The sequence below is a fragment of the Drosophila pseudoobscura genome, chromosome 2, assembly GCF_009870125.1.
Source record: "Drosophila pseudoobscura strain MV-25-SWS-2005 chromosome 2, UCI_Dpse_MV25, whole genome shotgun sequence".
Taxonomy (NCBI): domain Eukaryota; kingdom Metazoa; phylum Arthropoda; class Insecta; order Diptera; family Drosophilidae; genus Drosophila; species Drosophila pseudoobscura.
The window spans coordinates 31,375,004-31,399,424 of NC_046679.1; the positions used below are offsets into that span (position 1 = coordinate 31,375,004).

Consider the following 24,421-nt stretch of genomic DNA (forward strand, 5'->3'; position numbering starts at 1 on the left):
CAGAGCCAGCAGCAGCATTGGGGAAAAAACTGTAAGCCCTGGAAAGCACTAAACTCCCGCTGCCACCCCGCCCAGGCCGCCACTCAGACATTGACCTTGATCATATTATGCCCTTGCTTTGGTAGAGAGGGGTATTACGACTTCTGCCAGATGTTGGGAATGGATAACGGAAGGGATACTGTACTACAGGGGGACTTAGTCTATCATTTAAAGGCATCTAAAGGATACATATCTAAACATTCGGTTTCCTTAAAACCCAGACTTTCTGCTTTTTTCACGATGAAACCTGATTTTCTTGGTCTGAAAAACATCAAATTTTCACTTGAAAATTGATACCTAGAAATTGTTACAGTTGATTTGTGATTGAAAAACACAAAACATTTGTGCCAAGTGTTTTGGAAACCAGAGAAATTTATGAGTATTCCTGGGAGTCATTGCTCTCCGCAGACAGAAAACTATTTATGGTTTTATTATTGCCCCAATTACTGCCATGTTAACAAAATTTTAACCATTTTATTGCCTTGTTAACAATAATTTAGACATTTTTTTGGTAGTCCAAAAAATCTGCTGGGCTTTGGGTAATATGATCAGGAGTTCGATAAGCAAAAATTTCCAATGGTTTTATTTAAGCAACATTCATGAAAACCCCCAAATCGAGTCCCAAATCAAACAATTTAGAATCTCTTTGAACTTGCAACAAGAGCGAGCAGTTTCGGTTGCTCTCTTGCATCATCTGGCTCCCTCTCAGTTCATTTTCAACGCCGAAACACGATTGAGCACGATGCGACAGACGTGCACGAGCATGTCTGCCTGCCTGGCTTGCCTGCCTGCCGAGCAACATGTTCGCAGGCAGCGCCAGCAACATTTGCAGGCGGGCGGTTTTTGAAAACACGGCCTTGCCGCCCGAATGAATGTATCTCACAAGCCGGCAACCAGTTACCGTTCAGTTTTTCCATCAACGTCACCGACATCGGACGTGGTGCGTCTCGCGTTATTTTCCATCTCAACGATCTGAGTTTTTGTCCAACGGAATACGAAACATTTAACAACACAAGACTGAGTGAAGTGGAATTTATGAGGAAAAAAATAAAATAAAAAAATACAACTAAAGATCAACGCGCGTCGTGCAAAACTCAAACAAGAAAAGTTTTGAAAAAGGAAAAAAATACCAGAAAAATTATATTGTGTTTAGTGTTTTGAAAAATTCAAAAGAAATCAAAGAAAATACGAAATAGAACATAGTAAAAAAAAAGCCCCAACCATTTTGGAGTATTATAGGAAATAGCGGGTAAGTGGAAAAAAGTGGATACAAAAGAAAACGAACCGAACCGAACCGAACGGATTACAGATCATAAGGTTGAGCTTCTGGTAGGCGATCGGTAAGCCGATTTTGGCTTTAGAAAAAGTGTTTTCTAATCTTCAAAGTGCGGTGACTAATTGAAACGAAATCCCGAGGAAGTAGGGCCCATAAAAAGCGAAAGATTTATGCTAGAGGAAGTAGAGCAGTGAAAATTGGAATACCATTGGATTTCAGTGTTTATCTGTGTCTAGAATTACAAGCGATATCAGTTTTTATGGGACTTACGACATGTGATCCCCAAAGCAAGCCCACAACCAAAACCAAAACTCTTGAGGCAACCCAAGCGCATTTTCTCATAGATAGAATGTAAACAAATCATCTCTTGGTGGGGCTTTTGTTTGGGGACCTGCAATGCGGTTCTTCTTCAAAGGTCCACAAGAAACCCGACAAAAGCCAGACAGAGACAGACTTTAATTATAACCAAATACTAGTTGGGGTTCACGGGCGACACCTTTCTTTGACTTGGGCAAACATTTTTCATTCCAGTGTTCCAGTGTTCCAGTGTGTGTGTTTTTCTTATTTATTTGTAAATTTGTTTAAATTATTAGCAAACCGAGCAACAAGTGCAACAACAGACAGTTCATTATTTCCAACAATTCTCCCTGTACTTCCTTTTTCGTGTTAATCCTTTGGTAAATATCTGCCCCCCTCTCCCTCCCCCACTGTCTGCAGCGTAACTCATAAATTCACGCAAAATAAAATTTATGTTGCCGCCAAGACAGCGTGTGGCAGGGGAAGAGCGAGGTTCCAGATCGGCGATAAGATCTCTGATGCCGCATGTGTCTTTGCTTTTAAATGAGTTGTTAAACGGGAATCGTGGCCGCCAAAGATATAAATAATAACCAAGAAGAGTGACTAAAGACAAAGGGGATACCCTGTAGGATTTAAACAAGAAAAATACCAATTCTCTACAGGAAATCCCTGTTCTGTTCTGTACTACAATAATAACTCAATTTAGATTGCTCCAGGAAAAGCTCGTTCTAGAGTTTACTCTCTCTCTCCCTCTCTCTTTGCGGTCAATCGGTTGCAAGTCGGAGACCTTTTTTTGTTACCTGTTGGCAAATTGAATTTTAATTCCGAATTGAGTTTTACACATGTTAACCTTTTTTCCTACCTCTCTCTGAGAGCGAAGAGCGACGAGCCTTTATTCCACAGGATTTCCGTTGGCTGCCAACCTTTTTTCAATGAAATAATCCACCGTCCTGCCCGTCTAATTAGTATTCCAAAGTCGTCTGTTCTTTATAAACTTCATTTCTTTGTAGCTGAAACATAAATTTCCAGAAAAAAAAACGTTGTGTCTCCAACTTTAATTCTTTTTGAGAACTCAATTGGTGGCTACGTCTCTATTTGGATAGTACTTCTCCATCAGAACTCAATTGTTGAGGGGTGGGGCCTGAGCTTCTGCTTGGGGAAGCGTGGGAAGTGGCAGTACTGGGTAGTACTTTCCAATAGGCCTAAGCTACTTACAAGGTAAAGTCCTCTCTGTCTCTGTCTCTCCCGCCCCCCCTGGCCAGGCAAAACCAGAAAGTATCTTATGCAAATAGGTCTTGAGGACAAGTGGAAGATGAAAAAGGAAGAAACGGGAGTAGAGGAGGTAGAGGAGGTAGAAGGAGAAGCAGGAGCCCAGGAGGAAGCAGGAGGGTAAAAAGTAGCTGTGGCCAAGCAAAAAAGAGATTATGAGAACGAAAAAAAACGAAGCGAAGCACGAGAAAAGAAATTGTAAATACAAAACAAAATATTTGTTATACGCTTGTAAATTTTTCTCGCGTGAAGCACAAAAGTAATGCCAAAGAGGGAGTAAAAGAAGGTAAAGGCAAAGGAAGAGAAGGAAGTGTGCAAAAGAAAAGCGAAAGCATAAGGCGATGGGCGGTAGGCCAGAGGAGGCGAAGGCTGATGATTTTCATGCCTCAGCTGGCGGCTGCCCGAAGGGAATGGAGGAGAGCGAACAACAAAAAAAACTTTATCGCAGTCCAGGCAGGACGTGCCCCTCCCCGCCCCTCATCAAAGTCTCAGCAATTCACAGTTCTACAGCCGCTCTTTCACGGTCTCTTCCTCTCCCCCTCCCCCTCCGTCTCGCTCTCTCTCTGCGTTAATGCTGAGTGACATTGATGTGACATGCCGTCATCTTCTCATTTCCTTGTACCGCCCGCACCGCTCTCTTCCCGCTCAGCGCATTCTTTGCTTTATTTAAAAGTTTTCTTTTTGCGCTCTCTTTCTGTCTTAACGCCTCCAGGGGCGTGGCATAGAAGCACACACACACATCTTATATAACAATAGAGAACGGCCCCCCCCCCACCCCTTGGCCCTGGCAAAATAATAAATGATATGTAAACTAAGTCAAAAGTTGCCGTAGGTTTTTGAGGCGCCCCAGATCTGGCCATGCTGCCAGGCATTTACTATACAGATTAAAGTTTGGGCAGGGAGATGGAGAGAGATGAAAGTGGGCTTAAATATTAATCAAAATTAAGAGCAAATTTTATAAATAAAGCTTTAGCCCTAGAGATACAGATAAAGATATAATATACACTCCAAGAAATCCACCAAGGAGACAAAAATCCTTGAGACTTTCCCTCAAAAAACCCTTAACCTTCAACGCTTCGAAGATGTATCTTTTCCAAAACCAAAACTACTTACAACTACTAATCCTCTCTCTCTCTCTAGAGAACACATAGATTTTTGCAACACAATCATGGCAGTAATTTCCAAGGCATTTGTTCCACTTACCCCGGGCATCACCCGTGGTCTATAATATCTCAATAGAGAACCCAAAAAGATACTTAGATACATAGAATGGAACAAATTTTCTACCTGAGTTTCGTGTGTGCGTTTGAATTTTTGACCAAAAACTAGACGATGTCGCACCCATATCAATTTCCCTTCGAACGAGACCCAAAACGAATTAAAATTACACATCGACGGTCCGACGGAGTCGAGGGAGATCCTTTTTGGCCTGAAAGAACATTTATCATTGTAGCTAATAAATGTGTTTCCCTTACCTGACCGACGCCCCGAAGAACCCAATTCCAATTGAGTCATTTTCCATTTTTCCCCCCTCGAGAGAGATATGAGGTTTGACTTTATCTAATTTTACCTTTCGTTTCTTTTTACCAATCAAATAATTCTATTATATAAATGCATATAAATTTCGGCTGGAACAGCTGTCCAATGCCTTCTTGTACTTGAGATCCAGCAATTGTCTTTTTGTCAAGTACTGGGTAGAATTTTGTTCGGGGGTTCCTATAAATCACAAGCGAAACGAAGCAGTGAAAGTGAAAGGAAAGAGTAGCCTTTAATTGGCCTTCAAGTGCTTGAAGGAATGGGTTGAAGTTGAGAGTATCTCGGAGGGCAGCTGTACCAGCTTTAAGACAATTATCTGAGTGCTTTCTGAAGGAGGAAAGAAACGACTTCACTCGCTAATTGCCCAGAGAGGCTTTGATTTCCATTATCAGAGAGAGGGAGAGCCAGGGACCCGGCTGGCTGTCCATAACATTTCCGTTTTAACTGCCTTCTGGCCTGCCTGTGCCTTTTAGAATTGAAGGATAGACAGGACAGGACAGGACAGGACAGGAGAGGAGGTAGAGGCAGAGCCAGAGGTTTTTCAGTCTGAGTATCAGTCTCCGACTTAATCTCAAAACAAATCGATTTCGTTGACTCTGACTTCGTCGTTTCCTCTTTTAGCCTGAGAGATGGTCTACGTCTCGGTCTTCCAACACGATTTATTTCATTATACTGGAGACGCTTTTCTTTTGCTTTTGCTTTTGTCTGAGTCAAAGTTAATCACTCAATGGGTCAGACAATTCAATCGATTTTCAAGATACACAGAGTGTATCTTAGTTGCTGAAAGGGAAACAGAGCTTTAAGATTTTTAGTAGAAGTTTTTCCTTTTTGTTTTTTTTCTTTTTTTTTCGATTCGCTTTGTTATTTATTAGTTTGCCGCTGAATCCGACTGCTGGAAGTTCAATTCAATTCAATTCAATTTTCCTTTTTACAGCATTTCATCTTTGACATGTTTTGTGTGGATCCCCCCGCCCCCTCCCCCTGCCACTGTCATTGTATCCAAGCTGCCAGTCTGCTCCTCCACCTCCTCTCTTTCTTTTGCATTTTCCTCCTGGTTTGTCGTCTTCGTTTTTAATATCTTTTAATCTCCAATGTCAACAGCGGCTTACATTTGATTGCAAGACAAGACACACACACACACAGGCAGATACAAAGATACATAGCCACAGATACAAGCATTTTTTGTTGTTGTTGTGAGAGAGATCTTATCAGAGAGCAATCGTCTTCTCTCTCTCCTCTCTCTGAATCTCTGAACTGTCAAGCTAATTAAATGAAAACCAACTGTGGCAACATATGTTGTGGCAAGGCGGCATCAACCTTGGACTTGAGAGAGAAGAAAAAACCCCCCGACGATGGCAGGGAAAACCCCAACGAAAAAAAAAAACAGAACCATAGCCATAGCCATAGAACCATCCATCAATCATCGGATCCTAACTCAATCTTCAACCCAAAAAACAACGGCCGCAAAGGTCAAATTTCTCTTCTTTCCAATTATGATTTTCCTGCGGCCGAATGTGTGAAGAAAAAACACGCATAAAAGGATAAAGAGAGGGAGAGAGCGAGAGAGAGAGGGGCTAAAACAATTGCCCATGAGTCGACAGAAAATAGCCAGGGGAAGGACCAAAAATAGAAATAGGATATACAAAAAAAAAAACAAAAGCACGACGCACAAAGTAAATAAAAATAAAATGGCAAAAAACTGGCAACGCATTAAACAAAATCAATAAAAATTAACATTGGCGGAAGAGAGGGGTCGGGAAGGGTGTCTAGGTATTGTCCTAGGGGTAGGTGTTAGGGGTGGCAGCGCGTGCTGCTTGGGGCACCATTCCGTGTGTGGACTGGAATGGCCAGGATCAGGCTAATTATAGAAGATACGAAAGAGAGGAGAAATTGTTACGTGCCAGGACATCCATGTGTGAGATAATTGGCACGACAGGAAGGTCCTTCCATTGTAGTTTTCTGTCCTAATCCGCATATCCTTTCTGCTTCTCTTTGCAGCTCCTTGAGAGGCCGCCGCCGACGGCTGTCCAGCGATGACAGCAGCAGCCTTTGGGCAGAGCATTTGACCCCAACCAAAAAAGAACACAGCCGAAAAGCCAAACAGGACTCCCTACCAAGGATTCCCCGAAACGCAAAACAAAAATTTTTGTGGGCCGCACCGATACGTCACCAAATGTGGAAAATGTTGGATATCATGGATATGCCCTCCTCCGATGCGGACATCTTTATGTTCGAATGCGACGACTGTGCGGGGGGCATGTTGCCCATGCCGCTGGCACCGCCGCCACAGTTCCTTATACCGCCGCCGCCGAGGCCGCCAGCGCTGGCCGAGTACACGGTGGTGCCGCAGGACTGCAACGACGAGCAGTTGGCCCAGCAGCAATGGGACAGCGATGTCTGCCAGGCAATGCCGGTGAGTGCACAGCCAGTTAAGGCTGATTATAATTTCCAGGGCGCGCCCCGAGAGGGGTGTTTGGGCTGCGGCAACCCTTAACCCATCTGTAACTCGTAATGAGGCGCTCCCCCCACCATTTGCGGCACAGCTGTTGGGATTTTCCTAGCTGTAGGTGTCAAAAAATTATGTTTCCTTATTGAATTATGTGTTGCATGCATATTGCATGCAACAACAATGGTAGACCCTCAAGTGGTGGGCTGAATATTTTTGTAGCTGGTGGCAACACCCATAAATGTTAACAGTTGAGTGGCGAAAACACTCGAAACGCCTGCCGCATGAATTTATTGAATTGATTTATTGGCAAAGTCAACAAAATCTGTCTGGATTTTTCTTCGGTTTTTATTTTGTGGAAGGTCCATGAATTTATTTTTATTGCAAATTAGATTTTAGGGGGGCTTTGATTTGTTTTTTTTTTGCTAATTTTTAGGCGTATTTTATTTTTTTCTTAATTTAATTTTATTTTTTCTTAATTTTATTTTATTCTTCCGTAATTTTATTTTATTTTAAAATCAAATTTCATTTAAACTTTAATCAAAATGTACCCTTTTTATTTTATTTTCCTTTCAAATTTCCAAATTTTATTTTATATTTTCCGAATTGTATTTTATTTTCTTAATTTTTAATTCATTTATTTTTAATTTTATTTTATTTGTTCCTAATATAATCTATTTATTTTATTTTATTTTTATTCATTCCATTCATTTTATTCCTTTTTCTATTCTATTTTTTCCTAATTTAATTTTTTTCTGGTTTCTATATTTTATTTTTTCTTAATTGTTTTTTCTCAAATTTTATTTTATTTTGTCTAATTGTATTTTATTTATTCTTAATTATTTTTTTGATAATTATTTCTAATTTTTAAATTCAAATGTCTATTAAATTTCAATCAAAAAGTAACCTTTTTTCTCTTTGATTTCCATTTTTCCCTCAATTTAAGTCTTTTTTCCCCTATCATTTCCACATCTGCCTTCAATCTTTCTGCACTTAAAGCTCCTTCTTTAAGGACATTTAAATGTAAGTCTTTGCCAAAAAAAAGAAAGGAAAAAAGGGCCAAAAGGGATGATGAGAAATTGCCAACATGGCAACACGCCCACACACACAGACGCCCCCTTTTTTGGACCGCAAGAAAATCACTTTAAAGCAAAAGTGAAACAAATTTTCTTTAGCGTTGGCCGAGCAACACAGCAGCTGTTGCACGGCACAGCCATTTCTTGACGACTGACCCCTACCCCCTCTGGAGGGGGGCTCCAGAGATGATGATGATGACCGAGAGAGAGAGAGAGAGAGAGAGAGAGAGAGCCACAGAAATTACAATAACAATGAAAAAGTTAAGCGACAGGCAGCAAAAGGACAACAAATGTTGGGAAAAGTCCTGCCCCCTTTGGACAGACTCCTTGCCTCGTTCTGTGGCAACATATGGCCAGTGCCCGAAATCCACCCTCGACTTTAAAAGGCTGTCCTGTCAGCGCGGTTACATGTAATTTCTGTTTTCCTCCACAAAAAGATAGATAGATAGATGGAAAAGAAACTCTCGTCTAATCTGTGGGGCAAGTGTTTGTTTAGGCGCTGCCACACGCAGGAGGGGCACCGGGGCAGGGGTATGTTGTGTGTAAAACAAAGATCAAATTCCATTATTGATAAAATTTCACGTGCTGCTCCACTCGAGTGTTTTCCACTTAATTTTCAACATGAAAAAAATTTAAATAAATAACACAAAAAAAAATGTATCTATTTATGCCCCCGGGGCTGTGTGTGTGGTCTCCCCTGGTATCTCCATGAGATCTGGAGTATTTATTTCTGTGTGTGGGCAACACTTGAGGCTGTCTGTCCGTCGTGTCCGTTGATTTATGCTGACAAATCAAATGTTAACATGCAGTTTATGTCTCTCACGGTTAAGGGATTATATTAGATCAAAAAATGTTCATTTAAATCAGGCAGAAAAAACACCATTACTAAATAAATCGATGCTTAAATAAGCTTAAAATCAGAGAAAAAATCGAATTCAATTTAAGGGATTAGCAGGGGGCAATTTGAGGGGGGTAAAAGTAAGAGGGAAAACCCCTTGAAGGAAGGCAAAACCCGTTTCCCTTTAAAGGAGGCCAAAACCCACGAAGGAAGCCTCTAAAGTGAAATTAAATTTCACATGTGTCTGGCAAAATCCTTGACAAGCAGCTTCTGATTTGCTCCAATGGGCGTGGCAGCAAATAATCCTTTTTTTTTCTTTCCCCAAGAAATATTTCAAGGAAAACGAAAGACGACGACGAAGAAGATGATGGGTTTTAGGGGGGAATGGGGACGTAGGGGGGTTCGTGTGGCAAATAGCATGACATTGATATCAAATGTCGTGAGAATGCGAAATTCCTTAGCTCCTTCTCTCTCAACTATTTCTATCTCTAGTAGCTCTGGCCACAAAATTGTTGTTGTTGTCTGCTTGGGGTCCTTCGAGGGGGCTTTTGGATTGCTTTTTCTGGGGGTTTAGTGTTGATGTTGTTTACAGTTGACATGGCCAGACACAGCTGCAGACAGCAGGCGGCAGGCGGCAGGCGGCAGGGGGGGGAAATGAAAAATGTGGCAAAGGACTAAAATAAAATGTATATTTCCAAATATTTTTGGGCACCAAACGCAAGGCTTTAAGCTGTAGATAAATAATTGTTTCTTCTTATTTCCCTATTTTTTTTCAGGCCTTAAACGTTTGCCCTTTTCTCGAAGAAGTTTCTCTTCCCGTTGATGGGTTTTGGGGCTAAGCGAAGCTGTTTCCAAACAATTGCACAGTCAAGTGGCAGGGGTGTGTGGGGGGGGGGGGGGGTAGATCTCCGATATGCACGTGCAACACGAAAATCGAAGAAACTACACAGGAATAGTGTTGAAAAATGAAAAAGGGGTGCATCGCATCGCATCGCATGTTGGGAAAAACTTTTGCCATGTTATCAAAGCAGCAGCCGTGCCAAAGTTGCCTCCTGCAAGTGGCACGTGCCTGTTGCAAGGCAACATCATCAGCCTTTTGTCTATTTTGTGGGCTAAAAGTTTTGTTTTGCCGCTCTCTTTCGCCGTTTGACTTTTGCCAAAGCAAAAAAAAAAAAAAGAAAAGAAAAAGTTGTTAACTTTTAGAGTTTTTCCGGCAGGTTGGGAGACTGATTTTGATGACTGTACTGCACTTTGTTGCCGCCGCATTATGCAACACTGGCTGCCTTAATCTGCCTTTTACCCGCACTGGTTACGGGGTTTTCTTCTCGAGTGCAGGGCCTTAATTATTTCATCGGCCAAGTTGGCAGCCCTTCCAGCCCTTTCGACTCTTGCCTGTGTTTGCGTTTCCTTTATTTGCTTTTCGCCTTCCATAAATCGTTCAAGAACTGTTATCGCTATCTGGCCGTTTGTTTACCTTTTGGCCTACTCCTTTGCCTAGGCTTTGTGTTTTTTTTCTCTCTCTTTATTTAATTTAATTTATGGAATGCCTAGAGGGCCAGATGGAAGCACTTCAATCATAGCAGTGGCAGGCCTACTGTTGCACTGCTTATCTCTAGAGGGGGGAGGAGTGGGAGTGGGGGGTTGGGGGGCAACTGTACTCGCTGTTATCGATAATGCGACTCTGTTTGCTTACAACTTTTTTCTGTTTCTTTCTTACTTTCCGTGTTTTATCTTTTGGGTTAATCCGTAAGGGGCATGGCTCGCTCTCTCTGGAGGCAGCTGGAAGCGTTTCGGTGGCAGCTTCTGGCACTCCACACAATCGACACAACTGTCGCAATGTCTACAGCTCCCCGTCGCCGTCCCCTCTCCCTCTCCCTCTCTATTTGCTTGGCCCCAAAATAGGTAAACGCTGCCTTTCGGTGCACAAGTATTTTAGATTTATCGATTATCAACGCACACGCACACACCCTCACACCCTCACGCACAATGCAGTTCAAAGTTGAGTTGGGAAAAATTGTTTTCGTGTGAAATCTTTAGACAAAAGAAAATTCAATTCGTTTTTCTTTTTCAATGATGCAAGTGTGTGATTTCTTGGGCATACAATGGGGTCTGATATTTGGGGTGTGGAGGAGATGGTGTGATAGGGAGAGGAGGAGGAGGGAGAGCGGGGTCTCTAAGCTTTTGTCATTGTGCATATTTGTTAGTGGCTGGGACTTTTTAGATGATGAAATAGCAGAATAAATTAAATGATATCGATAAATAAATCGAAATGTATACAAAAAAATCGATTTTAATCAAAGAAAAACTTATCAAAAGGCGAAAAATGTAAGGCATAACTGCAAAGAAAAATAAATAATAGTTTACGATTAATTATCGATTGACTCATTTTTAATAACTGTACACAAAATGTTAAATTTTTTCTCTCACATTCTTGGGTTATTTATTTGCCGATTATTTATCGATACAAATTTAAAATTGTTTCGAATTTTCTTAGAAAAATATGGTTTTTTCTTTCCGATTTTTGAGATTTTCCTCAGAAAAATTGTGCAATCGACATCAATAACAGATTTCATAGCATTTCGAGGGCATCATTTCATTAACCGCCTCATCCCATCGATACCTTTGCCCCTCCAGCGTCCCCCCAAAGCTGATCGACTGCTCCACATTCAATAAAAAAAACCCCCCAAAGCAAAGATGGAATGAGAAGCCAAAGGAAAAGACTGGCGTCAGGTCTCATTAATCAATTCGATTACGAGCATTGGGGGGCATTGTTCCACTAAGGTGCCCCAACTTTTGGCGTTGCACTGCACCCAACACATGCCGCATTATAATTGTTTAATTTATTATTATTTGTATTTTGGTTTTGCCTTGAGACTCGATTTGTCTTTGAAAACGAATTTCAAAATATCACAAACAATTTTCTTCGTTTCGTTTCGGTTTTTTTCTTTTCTTTGTGGTTTGTGATAAGCGTCGTTACCCCCCCCCCCCCCCCCCCCCCCCCCCATGGCACTCCCCCCTTTCTGTTTAAACAAATTTCGCCATTTGGAGCAACGGCTGCTGGATGTCAATATTTTTATGGCTTATCTGTGATGGAGAGCCCTTTCTCTCTCTCTGTGTCTCTCATTGAAATATTAATAATATTTATATTTGCTGCAAGCGCTTGATTAATTATAAAACAGAATGCTTCCGCCTTTCTCTGTGTGTGTGTGTCCCACATTTTCCATATTTGTTTGAATATTTCTCGGCGTGTGTTTGTGGCTGGCAAATAAATCAAAGCCGGAGAGCGAGAGATGCATTTAATAAATTACTAAATGCACGAAAATGCATTACAAATTAAAGAGTAACCCAAATACACACACACACACACACAAATGCGGCACAAAGAGCACCAGTTGAGTAAACACACACACACAGATACTGGCGTACTCTCAGATACTCTTTCATACAATCGCCGGCGAAATTATTTGCACAGCTGTCAAAGTTTGACCTCAATTTTCTCTCTCTGTATTTGAGTACTCACTCTCCCTCTCCCTCCCTCTCTCTGTTTCTCTTTCCCCCAAATATATGGTATTTTCCATGTTTTTTGAGTGATTTATGCTGCGTTTGTCTCTGCCCCAACGACAGGTGCATTTTTTTTTTTTTTTGTAGGAGTTTTCCCTTTTTTTGGTGGGTTAAAACGCCAAACAAACAAAAACAATTTAAATAAATAAAACTACTTAATGCAAAAATATATCAAATCTAGGCTTAGAGGGGGAGGGGGACCAGTTTATCTCTTTCTTTTGACAGGCGACAGGTGAGAGGCGGCCTCTCAGCTTTTTTGATAAGCAAAAAAAAAAGTTTTTTTGTTGATTTGAAATATGAGAAAACTAGTTGGGAAAGACAGATACTATTTTACAAAAAAAAAATATATAAAAAAACAGCGGACTTTTAAAAGATTTTTGGAGGTCCGGAATTGCATTTCAGTGAATTTTGAAGACCTTCCAGTGATTTACGATTAAAAAATATTTATTTGGAAGACAGTTTCATAATAAAAACCAAATATATAAACATTTTAAAAGCTTTTTCCATGTAGTTGGGGTGTATTCTCAACCACAAAAGAAGGTTTTCAAAAGGGAAATACACCTTAAGGCTGTGACCACAAAAATCGCCACAATTTTCCAGTGATTTATGATTAAAAAATATTTATTTAGAAGACAATTTCATAAAAATTTCATACAAATTTCATTAAAACCAAATACATAACCATTTTAAGACCATTTTCCTGGGAGTTTTCGGTGTTTTCTCAACCAAGAGAAATACTCTTGATGGCTTTGGCCCTAAAATTCTTACCTTATTTGCCTTTTTATGTACTGAATATTTTGTATCACAGCGAATTTTGAAGATCTACCAGTGATTTACCATAGAAAAATATTTATTTGGAGGACAATTTCATCAAAATTTTACCAAAACCAAAATCTATAACCATCTAAAGAGCAAATTCCTTGCAGTTTTCTGTATTTTTCTGAAAGGTTTTCCAAGAGAAAAAATCTTGATGGCTATGTCCCTAAAAATCGCCACTAATTTTCGTTTTTATCAACTGGATTTCCTGCCCATCCTTGAGTTTTGTGTGGGGTTTTTTTTTGCATGCTCAGGCATAAATTCAAAAGGCAAATTGCTGTCTGGCTTGACCTTAATTTTGCTGTGAGGCCCGGGCCAAAAAGGTAAACGCCTACAGTTTGCTTTTGGCCGCCTCGAAGGAAGAGCCAAAGTAACAGAAAAAGGTTAACAGCCCAAGTCGCGTGCGCTGCGCTTTTGTTTGCATTTCGTTAGGCATATTTACCCCCCAACAAAATACATATACATATATATGTACATATATATTTTCCATTTCCCCAGTTAGCAGCGGCAGCGGCAGTGCTTTTCCTACTTGCGGCTTTCTTTCGTTTCTGGTTTTCTGGTTTTCTGTTTTCTGTTTTTGTTGTTATGCAAAATGGCTTTGTGTTTGAGTTTGAACATTGATTTACTCCAACCTCTTGCCTCCAAACTTTTACTTTTTATTAACCCCAGATGTCTCTCTCTCTCTCTCTGTCTCTCCCTCTTTCAGATCTTGGATGCCAGCCTGTACAGCAGTCAATCGTTGGCCACTTCGGCCATGATTGCGGTCTTCTCGCTGCTGTTGGTCTTGATTGTTCTCATCTCGTCGCTATTCGTTTGGAAGTAAGTAAAAGATACAATATCTAGTGCCCAGCAATGACTCAATTATGGTCTTGGGGGGCCCCCATCGCCTTGTGTGGCGGAAGCCCGCTCCTCTGCTGGGGAGGCGTTAACCATTGCCAGGCAACATGTTGCATGTTGCTCTTTTGCTTTTATGATTTATGTGCAGCAGCAAAAAAAGAAGAAAAACTTTTGCATTGCCAGATAACCGACTAGAGATACAAAAACGGTAGACTGGAGGGGTTTCAAGGGGGAGCAGCGGCAAATCTTAAGATGGGGAGGGCTTCCTCCTCAAGTGCTGCATTAAACAAAGCTTGAAGCAAACGTTTATAGCAATTTAAACAATTGTTTACATCAGTGGAGCGATAAAAGAAAACTATACTCACCAGTTTGTTCATATTTTCAATGGAAAGGAAACTTTTAGTCAGGATTTGCATCATTAGAAGCGATAAATGGTTTTTATCATTGGAGCAATAAAAGTAAACAATTTTCCATGGAAAGACAACCTTTAGCCACAACCTTTTGCCTCATTTGAAGCATTAAAAACCACTTAAACCACAGTTTCCATTTAAATCCGCAAGGATTTTCATCATTCGAACCAAAGTCTCAAAGGTTGCCCTCAAATAATCTATGAAATTTGTACTCCAAACAATTTTAAACCCTCATAAAAGCTGTCACTCATACCACAAGGAAATAAGCTAGCCATAAGCTTTTCATCAATTGATTAAAACAACCATTAATGCCTTTACAAACGTTTTGGACCAACCAAAAAGGGAAATAAAATTGTAATTAAATCTGAGAGAGCTCCAGCTCAAAGCATTATGCACTTATAACCCCCGCCCCAGAGGGGAGAGAGAGGATAAATGTGTTGAGCCACATAAATGTTCGCGCCATGTAAAAAATGTGCATAAACTTTATGCAATTTTGATCAAAAATGTATGTAAAACTTGCGGAAAAAAATCAGTGAAAAATGTACTAAAGAAATGAAAATCCATTTGTAAAAGTTATCCCCAGCGATAGAAAGAGAGAGGCAAAGAGAGTGAGAGAGGGATAGAGGGAGAGCCAAACGAGAATTAATGTAGTCTACTTTTGAGCGGAGCCACACAGTGACCTCAATATGGGAATGTATATGTGTCTGTGGGTGTCTGTGTGTGGGTGCACTTAAAACCCGAAACTAAATTAAATTGAAATTTTAAATAAATGTTGCAGCAGCTACAAGAAGCAACAAAAAAAAACGCACGTGAGAAATGGCTCACAAAAACAAATCAACTTTTGGTTGGCAAAAAAAAAGAACATAAAACAATTTACTTTTACGGTCTCCGGGAATAAAAAACCACACACACACACACACCAGGAGATTGCCAACGAAATGAAAATCTGCTGCAGAAATAAACCACAAAAAGGAGAGAGCAAAAAAAAAGGGAGAAAGAGAAAGAGGGAGAGGGAGAGGGAGAGAGGGAGACTCTGGACATTGTTTGCATGTAATGCAGTGTGGAGGAAAATCTGCAAAAGATTTTTGCACGCACAGCACAAGGAGGGAGGGAGAGAGGGGGCTAGATAACAGTTATTTGTAGGCAAAGGCAAGAGGCAAGGCAAGGCAAGGGGGAGACAAGACCAAGGCCAAAGCTTAGGCTCAACACGGAGAGAGGCTTTAATGGGTTAAGGCTTGAATAAGGGATGCTTTTTGAAGGAGAAGAGCGAAAAACTTAAGTGGAAAAAAACATAGGAGATTGTGGAGCTTCAATTATTTGAGTTTAGAGAGGCCTAAAATGATTTGGCAACTCTTTGAAATGCAGGTCTTTGCTGGGTTAACGCTTGAATAAGGGACGCTTTTAGAAGAAGAGGGAAGAAATTAATTGGAAAAAAGATATAGATTTTTTCGAACTTTAATTATTACAGTTTTTTCTAAATAATTTATAATTCCTATAATATCTTGAATTATTAGAGCTTATAGATATATAGATATTAAACTGCAGGGCTTTTAAAGGGAAATAATATTGGATTGGTAAATGCCAAAAATGTATTATATATAGAATATTTTTAGATATATTCCATACATGTGACTGTAGTTGCAATGTCGGATATATGGGAAATAGTCAGTCTTGGCTCGAAGTTGTTTAAAACAACACATAAATCCTGTAGAAAATAAGGTCTGTCTGTATAGTAAAAATACTCTCTGTTTTCATATTCTCAAACCAGAAAATACGTACTGTATACACATAACAATATATAGAAGATTTTTAGCTATATTCCCGTATTTTTTCATTCATTAACAACGAAAGCCAGGTGTTCAAACAGCCAAAAAAGGAAGTTCCCTTTTTCCGAAATTTTATTGGGGTTCTTAAGGGGGATTTTCCTACAAGTGAGTAAAAATGAGCTCAAGAAAATCCGTAGCTTCGTATTGTGCAATCTAGTACAATAATTATTATTCCCTGTTTTAAGTAGATTCCAGTCAAGTTTTTCCATATCTTATAACAACCGTCTTCTTCCGCCTCCAAAGTCAATAACAATAGATCTTCTTGGCCTTCTCTGGACCACACAAAATCGATAGAACGACTATAATCATATAAATCATATAATATAAATCTTTAAAAAGAAAAACCAGTATAAAATACCAGTAATACCCTCTATTATTACAAAGCAAACAAACCTTTTAATGGTTTTTCTGTGGCTGGTCTAAGGGGTCCTATTCCCCACAGCAAAACCCAGAAAGAGCTTCTGCTTCTTCTTTTCTAGCCATCATTAACATCAACAAGTGTTGAAGTAACATGTTTCCCTCTGTTTCCTCTCTAGTTTCCCTCTGTCTCCTGAAAATCGATTTTTCCTTTGGCAAACAACAACAGAACCGAAAAACTCTTGGGCGCAAAAATATTCATGGGACTCTTGTCCATCAGCAGAAAACCCGAGAGGGGGAGGGTGGGGGGTCCTGAGCATCAGTTGTGCTACAAGCGATTTTCATACATATTCATTAAAGTTCTGCTGACCGCACAGGCACGCACCAAAGAGGGAGATAGAGAGAGGAAGAGAGGGAGAGAGGCAATGGGGGGGAATGTTGTTCTTGTGCTTCATCATTTTTGAGGCAAACAAAAGGCAAACAGCAAGAACCCACACAAACGGGCATCTTTATTACACAGTTATCTATGCATATATGTATGTGTGTATCTGTGTATCTGTATATCTGTGTGTGTGTTGGGGCAGAAAGCAAAAGCTTCAAGTGTCTGGACCCTCCCACAATCCCACAATCCCCCACTCTCTCGCTCTCCCCCTCTTTTCCTCTATGTGTGTGGCATTTATGATGTGGCACATTATTTGTGCTTTTATGTGTTGCGTGTCCTGGCCCCCCACACCCTCCCCCCAAGAACAAGGAAAAAGAAGAAAGGAGCCTAAATAAAATAGCAACTAATTTTATTTATATTTTTGTTCAAGGCCTCATACAAATCAAATAAAAGTTGGGCGCAAAAAGTCGAGGAAAACGAGGGTCGCCATCCTAGGATACTCGCAAACCAGGTGTTCAAACAGCTAGAAATACTCTTTATTTATGGCTTTTAAATTCTTGATAAATATTTAATTAAAATGCAACCCCCCATGATGGCTTTTGCCAACCAAAAAACGATTATCATATAAAATTCAAACCATAAATTGCATTTATTATGATGCACCGCACACCGCATCCCCCTCTCCCTCTGTGTCTACAATCTCTGGGACTCTCGTAATTACCTTAATTATTTTAATAAACCCCCAGCGACACACACGCACACATTGAAACTTTATTAATTACACGAAAAATGTTGCCATGTGCAACATGTGGTTAAAAAAAAAATCTGCAGAGCTTGTCATTAAAATTGTTAACATTGTCGCCAGTTAATAATATTCAATATGCTTAAATAAATACAAAAAGTCAAGTCGGTGGAGGAGGTGCCATTTTGTGTGCTAAATGTTTCATTTATATTAAATGAGGCAAGAAAAATAAGGAGCTGTATTCTGTGTTGAATAAATAAAATCACTTTCACCTGAAAGGCAGCTCTCTTTCCTCTCCCTCTCTGTCTTTCGACTGCCATATGCTTACCGCCCTGAAGTATGCCATAAAAATCACAATTTCCGCTTATTAAAAGAGGGCTTTCCGCCCCCCTTTGCCCCTCTTTTGTTGCCCTGACAATTCCACTTTCGTTTGTTCTCTCTTCTGGCCATATTTTTAATCAAATGCTGCCCCATTCCTGCGTTGCCAAGTGACTCACTCATTGGCTGTCAACAGCTGTTTTCTCGTTCTGTCTTCTACTTCCCTCCTTTGCCCCTCTCTTACTGGTAATTCGATGCCTTTTCCAAGTCGTCGAAGTCTTTCATTTGCGGTCAATGTTTTGTTTGCCTGCTGGCTGGCTGCTGGTCAACTGCAACGTTGTGCAATGGTCAAAACTTGGGCAGGGGGGGGCACCAAAGTGGCTGTGGCGGTGGCGGCTTGTCGGTTTGTCTGTTTTGTGGGTCTTTCCTTAAAGACAAGAAACTAACAGAGTTATGGGGCCTAGGAAATGATTTTTATAAAGTATTTGGAGTAAAAAAAATATTTAAAAAGTGTGAAATAAAGAAAAAAAATTCTTAGAGTTTTTCCTTTTTTTAATTATCGTAATTTTGCCTGTGACATTGTTTTTTCTGACAACATTATATCAGTGCTATTATTTATTAATCAAAAAATTAAAAAATGAATTGAAAAAAAATATATAGAATTAATTGAAAAATTCTCTGATTTAATTCGAAAATTCTCTGAACTAATTGGAAAATTCTGGGAATTAATTTAAAAATTCTCGGAATTCATTTTAAAAAATCCCCAAAACTCTCTAAAAATATTTAAATACTTCCCTAAAAAAAAACCACAACAAATTTTAATTCTTTTTACCCAAAAAACAAATCCAAAAAAATGTTTTTCAGTCTCTTTAGAAATCAATTTTCCTGCTCCGCCTGTCATTTGCATTTTGCCTGCAATTTCCATATCAAAGTCTTAACACGAGTACTCCCCCACTCCTGCCACTCCTGCCACTCCTTCTGCCACTTTGGTCCTGGGGAATACCTATTTTTCTGCCAGTGTTTTCGATTCCTGTATGCTTTGTAGTTTTTACTCTTTTACGTGCAGCAACCCCCAAAAGAGTTTCCCGGACTTCAAGGAGTTCATAAATAAAAGATTCGCCTGCTTTTGGGCAAAGCCGTAACTTTTTTAGCCCTTCAGTGGAACACAACAATGTTGCCCCTTTCTTTTATTGTAAATTGCTTGTGTGTGTGTGCCCCAAAGGTAGCTTAAGCTGCTGCCACACACACACTTCCATCCCTTAAGCATCCCGCCCTGCCCCCTTTTGCATACAAATGGTTTACTTTCTTGCCAAAATTGTACGACACTCTGGGGGGATGCCCACCAGCCAGGACCATTCGGCCATAACGCTTAGAAATCAAACAGGACCCCCGCTCTCCCTCTCCCACACCCCTTCAAAGGGTTAAGCAAACACATGACCCCCCACCCCCACGTTGATTTGGTTTTTACGCCTCGTAAGTGAAATGAAATGAAATGAGGCACACACACAGAAGTCAAGAGACTCGACTCGGCTGCTTGTGCGGCATGCCACATTATTTAATTTACTTTTAAGAATATTTTACAAGGCAGACAAGCTCCTTCCAACCTCCTTGTCTACCGTCTTGGCCTGCTCCTGCTTCCAGTCTTAGTCTCAAGTCAACAAGCAGCTCTCTCCTCTCTCTCCTTCAGCTATGAGGAGGCCAACATGTCATGTGAGAGGTCCTCACTGGCACCATGTGTGGGGGTTTGTGTGTGTGCCTTACTGTCATTTATATCCTTCAGGGAATCAGGGCATAACACAATATCTGATAGGGTTTGTTGAAGGCCATTAAGGAAAAGATTCCAACCAAAGATATCTGGCGGATCTGTACCCCTAAAAATCCCCCAAAAAACTACCACCAAAAGAGTTTTATTTAACAAAAATTCCTATATGTCCCCCCCTTTATGCCTGTCCCGCTTCTCTCTCCCAAAGGGTACACCCCCATTCGTCTATCTTTTTGCCGGCTTGTGCCCCTAAAAGTAGGCAAGCATTTTTAATGTCCTTCCACAATCAACAGCCACTCTGTCTCGCTGACTCTCTCTGCTTGAGGAGTCTTTTTTACGAGCGACTTCCGTTTTGACATCGCAACATGTTTACCTTACAAGACATTACAAGGATGTTAGCTCATCTCGTCCTGGGGGGGAAGCCCCAGCACCGGCATGGCGTCAATTTAATTTCACATTTTTCATTATGCTTATGCCTGCCACATGAGGATGTTTCCTGGTTACTTGAAGGCGGCATCTCTTCAAGGCCTGTCTGTTTTGTTGTCTTTTTGCCATGGGCAACACTTAATTATGTTCATTATATTCATGGCACGCGGTGTTGTTGTTGGGAGAAGGAGTCTCCTCTGCTTTTGGGGCTTCTACGGGTGACGGTTGCTTCTGGGGAGAGTCGTCCTGCCGCTTGCTGTCTCTTCTTCCTTCAGAGAATCCTCCTCCTGCCGCCTCTCCTTCCTTCGAAGACACCTCCTCCTCCTGCTGCTTGCCGACTCTCCTCTCCATCTGACACTCCTCCTCCTGCCTCCTGTCGCCTCCTGCCGCCCCTCTTCCCCCTCTGAGACTTTGCCCATCATCATTTTGACATGCTTGACGCTTTGTGCTCATTTAAATTGAATTTTCTTGTGGTGTGTGGCGGCAAGAGGGCGGCATTCTTTATTAATCAAATTGTTTTTGGGCAATTTTCCGGGGAAAGCACAGCACCAGGGAAGGGAGGGGAAAAGGAAAAGCGTGGCTGGTGTTTACCTGACATTTATCAGGGCTTCCATTCGCCTTGTTTTGGTCATTACAAATCGATTTATCTTTTTTTTTTTTGCTTGGACCAAAGGAACTTATGGCTCTATTAGGCAGTCCTCCAAGAAGGACATCATTTATGTCTTTCTTGCGCTCTCTTTGGACTTTTAATGTCCTACTTTCTCCCTCTTTGGACTCTTAATATCCTCGTATCTTCCTCCTTGGACTCTCAATGTCCTGCTTTCTTCCTTCTTGGACTCCCAATATCCTTGTCTCCTTCCTTGTTTGTTAATCAATATCCTTGTCTCTCTCCCTCCTTGGACTCCTTATTAATCAATATCCTTCTCTCTCTCTCTTGCAGAAACAAACGTAAAGTCCAGAATCTCCTGCCCTGCAAGACACCCACCCGCGGTGGACCCCTCACCGGGGCCATGCCTTTGGGCGGCGGCGGAACCCTGGGCTCGGCGCACCATCATCACCATCATCATGGCCTGTACGAGGATCCCGATGCACATTTGGGCCATCATCGGCCACTGGTGATGCATCGGCATCATCATCATCATCAGCATCACCAGCAGTTGCCCCATCATCATCATCATCATTATCAGCAGCATCATTCAGAGGTTAGTATCTCATAGCCATGCCCATGCCCATGCCCATGCCCTTATCCCCTGCCCCTCTTTGGACAAATATTACGACAAATGCTGTCAAAACATTGCACAGTCATTGTTCAGTGTCCTGTCCTGTTGTTGTTGATCCTGTCACATGCAATTCGATTGTAAGATGAGACCACATTTCCTTTTCGTCTGGATATCCCTTTCGGTCCTTATGCCCATTGATGGGCTGTCTTTATATGCCCATTGTACGCCTCAATTTACACTTGAACTTGACACAAAGGACATCAAGGGGACATACATATTCATATAGAAATATATCCTCTGTATATATAGGGCATATCCTCCCGCGCCCATCGCCCCTCTCTCCCTCCTTTGTGAGGCTTAATTTCAGGTCCTTTTGTGTGCCTAAATATTTTACGACTCTGACGCCTGGAGGGCATTTTTTTTCCTGCCTCTAGAAACGTGTTTTCTTTATGGTCTTTCGTCTGTATTTTTATTTCATTTTTTCATATTTTATGTGCCTGTTTTTTGCGGGCCAGAGAGGGAGTATCCTTGTGGAAGTGTGTGTTTATTTTATTGTCTGATAAACAGGTCCTTTTGGGGAGCTTCTGCAAGGACTACAGGGTGTATAGGGTGTATATGTTGTCTAGGCTTTTCAATAGTTTTTTGGTGAGGGCTTTTCGGCCTACTGCCAGGACCTTTCCTCCTTCCTTTCGACCTCTTTTGTGCCACCCCTTAATAACCGCCTTTCTCCCCCTTTCTTTGTCTTTTTACAGCTGCTTCAAGGCAAAAGCATTCACTATCCCAGCGGCTATCCCATGACACGGTCGCCCCCCTTCCTCGTGAGCTCCTCGCCCGGACCCGATCCGTATCGCTCCAATGACAATGTGTACGAGGAGCTGGGGCCGGGACGCGTCGATTCCGATGGCGAATCAGAGCCACCGCTACATTCCGATGATGATTTCGCCGAGGACGAGTTGTCGCTGCCAGGCGAATGCAGTTTCCAGAAGGAGTCGCCAGCAGCAGGGGCAGGGGCAGGGCCCGTCGCAGCGGCCAACAACACAGCGGCTCCTGGGACCACGCCCTATCATGAACGTGCTGGGGGCAGTGGGACACAGGGACTGCTGCAGCAGGCGCCCCAAGAGCGTCACAGTGTCCTGAGCAGTGGATCGTCGACGGGCCAGGATGCCTCCACGGCCACAGCCTCTTCGGGCTCCGGCTCGGGCAACAACAACAACAACAACGAGCTGCTGCTGGTGCGACGCACTCCCCGCACCCGACAGCCGCGCAGCAATCCGGCAGCCCAGGATCAGGATCTGAATAACAGCAGTTCGACGGCCGAAATCGCCGACCTGGCACCCCTGTACGACAACCGCAGCAACCTGATGTCCCTGGGCTACATGGCCCGCTCGACGGCGCCCCAGTTCTACAACACGCTGGAGCACGAGGTGGAGCGCCGGAACCGCATCAATGCGCAGCTGAGCAAGGCCCCCGTGCCGCCGCTGTCGACCATCTACAGGGAACGCATACGGTATCCGGCGGCCAACCAGCAGTATCCCTCGAACAGTGCCAGTGGCCTGATGGCGGCCACAATGCGGGCGCGCACCCAGCCCCGGATAGTGGATCGCCGCTTGGCGGCGCATCAGCACCAGCACCATCGCATCCATGCGGCGCCGTTGCACCAGGAGCCCGCCTATGGCTATGCCGAGCCGATGTACAATGCCAACTATTACTACGAGAGTGCGGCCAATCAGCAGGCCAGGGCCGTGCCCTATGCCACCTCCACCGGGGACTATCGGCATCCGTATGGCGACTCGAGTTTTGGCTCCGATTCGGGGTACAGTCACCACACGCCCGCCAGCTCCATCGGCAGGCAGGACTACGATCTGGCCGAGCCGCAGCTGCAGCAGCTCCAGCAGCTCCAGCAGCCCAAGCAGCCCAGCAAACTGAGCTCCGCCTTGAGCTTTGGCTGGAACAGGGGCAGGGGCAAGGCCACGCCCATGACGGTTGTGGCGGCCACAGCGACGGCCTCCAGCAACAGCAGTGCCGAGGCCACGAGCCCCAACAACAACAGCAGCGCCTGCTCCACGGTCACATCCCAGCTGGAAAATAATAATCCCGCTGCAGCCAGTCTGTCGCCGGCGTAGATCCTTTCAGTGTAAATACAGGAATACGTAGGGTATTCCCCTGTACAGTTAGTCATAGGCTTCCTATATCCCCCCACCCCCTGATCTGCCCTGCGTGTACATCGTCAAAGCAATAGATAATAAATTAAACAAAAGAAGAGAGCCCAAAGTTTCTTGATAGGTTTATTATTATACGGATACGGATACGGAATGGACGGATTGTACGGCCATAAAACAAGTTGTCGCTCTGTTTCAAAAGCAAAACTTATCGTCTCGAAAGCAAAGAACTTATAGATCCTAAGTGTTTTTCCAATGTGATTGCCAAATTCTACAATATATATATTTAAAAAAACAAAAACAACAACAGAACAAAACTAAAAACTACAACTAAAAATTAATTTATAATGACTATCAAATATCCCTTAACTCATACAGTATTTTTAAGTTATTTTTTAATTTTGTTTGTTATTTTAGTTTTTAAGCGAGAAGAAGATGGTGGAAAAAAACAATGGAAAAAAATGCATAAAAAAACAAACAAAGAAAATCGTTGAAGCGAAGTTCAACAGAAAATATACCAAAATATCAGAAAAACAAAAACACAATACAAAAAAACAAATTGGCTTTTTTAATTTTTTAAATAAAAGCTTCTTTAAATATTGGAAACTTTTAGGAAGAAGCAGGTATAGATAGATCTCATAATTTAGGCGCAGAAAATGGTACTTTTCTTTATTAATAGTTTCAGGGCAAAATTTAATTGAAATGGGTTTAATTTTAGAGTTTTTACAGACAAAAATTCCATGGGATTATAAAATATTCCTCTTTTATTGCTCAGTGGCTCCCCTTGCTGGCCAATGTGTTCATGTTTGGTACTAAAGCTCTGGCGCT

General features: G+C 41.9%; 1 protein-coding gene across 1 annotated transcript; it reads left to right on the forward strand.

Annotated features, from left to right (window-relative positions):
- The first annotated feature begins 816 nt into the window (after nt 1–816).
- On the forward strand, nt 817–24,148 carry pxb (putative Hedgehog signaling attenuator pxb). The gene is made up of 5 exons (XM_001360038.5): nt 817–1,288; nt 6,416–6,830; nt 13,861–13,973; nt 21,155–21,416; nt 22,187–24,148. Exons 2-5 carry the CDS (start codon nt 6,591–6,593, stop codon nt 23,555–23,557), a joined length of 1,986 nt encoding a protein of 661 aa, XP_001360075.4. The 5' UTR covers nt 817–1,288; nt 6,416–6,590; the 3' UTR covers nt 23,558–24,148.
- Nucleotides 24,149–24,421: the final 273 nt, after the last annotated feature.